The sequence below is a fragment of the Pterocles gutturalis genome, unplaced genomic scaffold, assembly GCF_000699245.1.
Source record: "Pterocles gutturalis isolate BGI_N339 unplaced genomic scaffold, ASM69924v1 scaffold47680, whole genome shotgun sequence".
In the NCBI taxonomy this organism is placed as follows: Eukaryota; Metazoa; Chordata; class Aves; order Pterocliformes; family Pteroclidae; genus Pterocles; species Pterocles gutturalis.
Window position 1 is genome coordinate 274 of NW_010142558.1, and position 5,761 is coordinate 6,034.

Here is a 5,761-nt window from a genome sequence, read left to right on the forward strand (position 1 = left end):
TTTCCGTTTATCAGACTGAAATCAGAGCCAGCCAGACAGTGAAGTAAGCACAGTGGAGGGGGGACGGCGAAAGATGAAATCCAACCAAGAGCGGAGCAATGAATGCCTGCCACCTAAGAAACGAGAAATCCCTGCCACCAGCCTGCCTTCGGACGTGAAGCCAGTCCTGCCAAATGAAAACCACCGTGCGGATAACCTACCATGGCTCCCCAGCACACCCAGTGCCCAGAGCAGCCTGGGGGGCCGGCACCGGCCCATGGGGACATCGTCGGTGGAGGTGGGCTTGCAGCAGGGTTTGCACAAGTCGCTGTCTGCAGGGCTGGACTATTCCCCGCCAAGCGCGCCCCGCTCTGTTCCAGCCTCCACGACTCTTCCCACGGTGTACTCACCTGCCCTCTCCCAGTCAGGGACACCCATTTCCCCTGTGCAGTACACACACCTGCAGCACACCTTTCAGTTCGTCGGGCCCCAGTACAGCGGATCATACACCGGATTCATCCCCTCACAGCTGATTTCCCCAACAGCCAATTCTGCGACGGGCGCCGTGGCGGCGGCCACGGCCGTTGCGACCACTCCATCCCAGCGTTCCCAGCTGGAGGCTTATTCCACTTTGCTGGCCAGCATGAGCGGCTTAAGCCAGCAGGGGCACAAAGTTGAGCCGCACCTGGTCAGGACGCCTGGACTGATCGCCGCTGGGTCTCCTCCACCCACCCAGCAGAACCAGTATGTCCACATTTCCAGCTCTTCCCAGAGCACTGTTAGGAACGTCTCTCCTCCAACCATCCCGGTCCCCCTGCACCCCCATCAGACAGTGATCCCACACACCCTCACCCTCGGCCCTTCCTCCCAAGTGGTGGTGCAGTACACCGACTCGGGGAGTCACTTTGTCACCAGGGATCCCCCCAAGAAGCCAGAGAGCAGCCGGCTGCAGGTGATGCAGGCCAAGGAGGTACTGAACGGCGAGATAGAGAAGAGCCGGAGGTACGGCATTTCACCCTCCACAGACATGGGTCTAGTCAAAGCAGGCAATAAACCAGCTCCCCATCATTACGAGACCAGGCACGTGGTGGTCCACTCGAGCCCCGCTGAGTACGGTGTGCGGGATTCCTCAGGTGTCCGAGCCTCCGTTATGGTGGTCCCCAACAGCAGCACGCCCACGGCGGACATGGAGGTGCAGCAAGCCACCAACTGCGAGACCTCTCCCTCAACCCTCAACGACAAGGGAAGCTTGCACTTAGGAAAGCCAGCCCACCGCTCCTACGCCTTGTCTCCGCAGCAGGCTCTAGGCCACGAGGGGGTGAAGGCGGTGGCCACGCTGTCCCCTCACACCGTCATTCAGACTACCCACAGCGCCTCCGAACAACTCCCCGTTGGGTTGCCGGCGACAGCCTTCTATGCCGGGACCCAGCCACCGGTGATCGGCTACCTGAGCGGGCAGCAGCAAGCCATCGGCTACCCCCGACAGCTCCCGCTCCCCGGCACCCAGTCCCTGCTGATACCAGTCGGTGGCGCGGCCGTCGAGCCGTCGGGAGTGGCGCCTGCCATCGTCACGACATCTCCTCAGTTTGCAGCAGTGCCTCACACGTTCGTCACCACCGCTGTCCCCAAAAGCGAGAACTTCAGCGCGGAGCCCCTCACCACCCAGCCCGCCTACCAGGCCACCATGGTGCAGGCACAGATCCACCTGCCCGTGGTACAATCCATCGCGTCCCCTGCCACCGCGCCTCCCACGCTGCCCCCCTACTTCATGAAGGGGTCGATCATTCAGCTGGCTAACGGGGAGCTGAAGAAAGTCGAGGACTTGAAAACAGAAGACTTCATCCAGAGCGCGGAAATTAGCAACGACCTGAAAATAGACTCCAGCACTGTGGAGAGGATTGAAGACAGCCATAGCCCAGGCATTGCTGTGATACAGTTTGCAGTTGGGGAGCATCGAGCACAGGTAAAGGCAACGCATGGTGGGGTGGGGACATTGGACTGGGGTGCATGCTCTGGCCCCCCAGGTGCAGCTTTCCTCAGCGCATCTCAGTTGCTCTGGGTCCGCGTGGGGTTGGTTCTTTGTAATTCATGTCCCTCTGTGAGACCTCTGTGGTCCAAAAATCATCCCCCTTGCCATGCCAGGGGAGCCATCAGCGTCACACTGATGATAAATGTAGTCTCGTGGATATAAAATGAGTCTTTCTTATAGCTGCAGAGCCCAGAGCAGGAATTACATCATCTTCATGTTTTTGGATTAAAATATAAAAAACAGTGTAAGCAGTACAAGAGGATATGTTTTGCATTGTGATAGGTGTTTTTTACCTTCCACATCAGAAAGCTCAGGTTAGATTCAGCTCAGATCCTACCCTTGAGAGGTAGGTAGGTCATAAGGGAGTGAATTTCCATGGCTTGAAAACTTGGAGCTGCCTGGGAATGGCTCCATCGCACACATTAAGTTACTGAAATGCACCACAGAGTTTCACTGAGGCTTCGGTTGCAGGTGGTTTAAACACTGCATGGCTCACGTGAACTGTGTGTTCAAGGGAAATTTGGAAAGAAAAACCATCTAGGTGGCTGGGCAGGCTGTGCTTCTGACCTTTGTTTCTTTGTTGGTTTGCAATGTAGGAAGAAAACCTGTAACTGTCCAAAGGTATTTTTAGGTTGATAATGAGTACGTATTGATCTAAAGTGTTATCCTGATGCTGTCCATTTTCTGAGCCATTTAGACTCGCCTGTGTTGAGGCTGTAGCAGTTCAGATATACTGGATAGCATTTTGCTTCCTAGAGGTACTCATTTTAAATCATCTTGTTGCAAATCTTTTTTGTTTGTTTTGAGTGCAACCCTGATACTGCATCCTCAGCGCTGGAGAGCCAGAATGAGAGAGAGGGAGAGAGGAGCTGGATGTGGACACTTGTAGTAAAGTACCTCAGGCTGACAGTTTGGAGAAGAAAAACAAACGACGACGGTACAGAGGAGCACATTGCATGAAAAATTTCTTACCGTCGCAGCAGTCTGTGGCCCATCCTTCCCCAGCTGCACATACGGGGTAAATCGCTCCATGAGACACATCCCCTCTCTTATGTCAAACGTGCAGATTCCCTGCAGGATTTTGTTCCTGTATATGCGTGCATCTGCACAGCTGATAGAACTTGCGCCTCTGGTGCTGTCAATATAAAGACTTGATTTTTTTCCCCACCCCTCAACGGTATTTTGGTGCATTTCAGGCTTTGTGATTAGAGGACCATCCTTGGATCAGGACCAGTTACTGTAATTTGCCCTGGTGCCTTGAATAATGAGATTTCAAAAGTAGCAATCTCCCATCTGCGGTTTCCATCTCTTGCTCTCATTTCTCTCTCTGCAGCCAGGCCACCGGTCCCTGCACCAGCAGAGGAGATACAAATTAGCAGGTAGCATTTGTGCCATGTCTCGTTTGCAGATCTGTCAGTGCAAGTGAGGTGTTGCAGTCCTGGGTGCGGGGAAGAGCGCCTTCGCAGGGGGTGGAGTGCCATCCTCTGGCAGAAAGCAAGCCCAGCCTGAGGCTGTAAAACTCCAGAGCCAGGCACAAGAGTCTCACCCAGCAAAGTGTCACCTTATGGAGAAGCCTATCAGGAGCGGGCTGACATCATCGCAGCTGAAATACTCCCCAGCTGTATTTCCCACCGGGGATTCTTCCAGAATGGAGAGCGAGTCACGTAGAGATATGATTAGAAACAGGGGTTTAATTTAGGTTTCCTGCAGATTCCAGGACTTGAGTCTCTTCCCGGATCAGCTGTCTCCCTGCATAGCGGGGACGGCTCTGCCGGTTTTCCTTTGCCTGGCTTGAGAGATTGTTTCTCCGTGCCTGAAGTCTCCAGTGACCTCACCCCCAGCCCCACGTGGCTTTGTGAAAGCATTTAGCCTTATTTGCAGGCATGCGGCAGTCATGACTCGTTAGAAAATGGCCTGTGTGAAGAGGGCTTAGTGTTCTCCTTGAAGAAGGGTATTTAGTCGCGCTGCTTTGAGCAGTGACACTGTGGTGCTGCTGCACTTAAATATATCTTGACTCTGGAGTACAGTGGGGATATATCTGCGTGTATAGTGTAGCTTTGCAAAGTATTTTATTACAATTAAGTTTCAGTTGCATACGTACTTCTGGAAGGAGGGAGCTTTTCTAATGGTATTGTCAAGGGAGCGTAAGTTGTAAAGAGTAAGTGCCCTACAAAAATAGTGTTGTTATCATTAGCTTTGGCTCACTTACGTTCTCCTCCCAGGGATCTCTGGGAAGTCATTATAATATTGATGAACTCATCTTTTCAGACTCTGGGCAAACATTAGCTAATTTTCTCACCAATTGAGAGACAGAGGTAGGAGATTATTTTTAGCTGAGCATATACAACTGTCGTGTAAACAGGGAGGCACCACGCAGCTGCTATTGTATTGTATCAGTGCCAGTGCACAGCTGCCCCTCCCCAGCTCAGCACTGAGGCAGAAAGAGGTCATCCTCCCTCCTTTCCCCAGCTTCCAATCACCTGGTGAATCCCACCTAGAGTGAAAACCTAGAGGAAGATTAACCCCCCTAAAGCTCCATGCCTTTTCAGTGAAATAACTGGCCTTAGCCCCAGAGGGACGTTAGGTTTCCATTTCACAGCATCCTTGCTCTGGATTAGGAAGAAGTCAAGTAAGTATCAGCTGGACCAGAACCCAAAGTCGAGCTGTTATTCCTCTGCATTCAAGTTGCCTAAAAGAAAAGAGCTATGGATCAGCATCTCTTTACAATTCCTCATATTATAACACTTTAATCATTATTGTCCTTTCTTTTGCTGCCAGGAGCAAGCAGAAGCCAGTAATTCACCTCCACTGATGTTAAGGTTAACACACACAGGAGATGCATAAGTTCTCTGAAATGCTTGCTTTCATCCCTTCATTTCAGTTCCTAATCATTCCTAAAGTACAGCTTAAAAAGAAAAGATAAACATATCGTTCTTAATTTTCGTTTTTTTAAAAAAGAGAATCATGGACACTAGAGATGGAAAAGTCCTGTTAGAGCATCTAGTTAGTAGGCCTAACTGGTTTTAGTTTAGTGCGTATTTTTTTTAGTCCATTCCCATTGTCAGTTCCCCTTATTTCTCTGCACACACACAAACCAGTTTCTTTTTCTTTTACTTTATTATCTTTGGCACCATAACAGACATAGAAAGAGAGATGTTGACTCATTTCACTGCTGCGGATGTACATCTCTCCCAGCCTTCCCCCATGTGGTCTCCGTGTCCCCTGGTCACAGGGCCAGTAAGTCCTTGTTCCTCTCAGTGATGGGGCGGCTCTGACCTGTCTTCGGATGCGTGTTACTGAATTCTGGGAGTGCAGCAGATAAGAGCTCATGTGATAAACTCGGCAGCCAGTGGTCTGGCAGAGAGAGGTGGCTTCTCTTGAGAAATGGTGGGATCGTGTGGCTGCGGAGAGTAGTAACCCCTAACCTTCAATCCCCAGGTGCAGTTTTTATAACGGTGTACTGAGGCTGGGCTAGATGCAGGGGGGATGCCCACCCAGACCACATGTTGTGTCAGATAGTCCCTGTGGCACAAGGTGCTGCCTGTAGCCCCATAAATCTCTCAAAGGAAATCCACTCTTGTGAAGGCAGGTGTTGTTCAGGGCAGTGGGAACACTAGGAGTCCCAAAATCTCTGAGTAGGGGAGGTCCTGGGGGAGTGTGGCACTGTAGAGATTTCCCTCTGCAAGTGAGAGAGAGAGACGCAAAAGAAGACAATCACCTGCATTGCATCTGCACTTTGGTCACAACAACCCC

General features: G+C 51.5%; 1 protein-coding gene across 1 annotated transcript; it reads left to right on the plus strand.

Annotated features, from left to right (window-relative positions):
- Nucleotides 1-73: 73 nt before the first annotated feature.
- ATXN1 (ataxin 1) lies at nt 74-1,942 on the plus strand (the record flags this gene model as incomplete). The annotated part of the gene is made up of 1 exon (XM_010084402.1): nt 74-1,942. A coding segment is annotated over exon 1 (1,869 nt), but the record flags the coding sequence as incomplete, so codon positions are not given.
- Between the last annotated feature and the right edge of the window lie 3,819 nt (nt 1,943-5,761).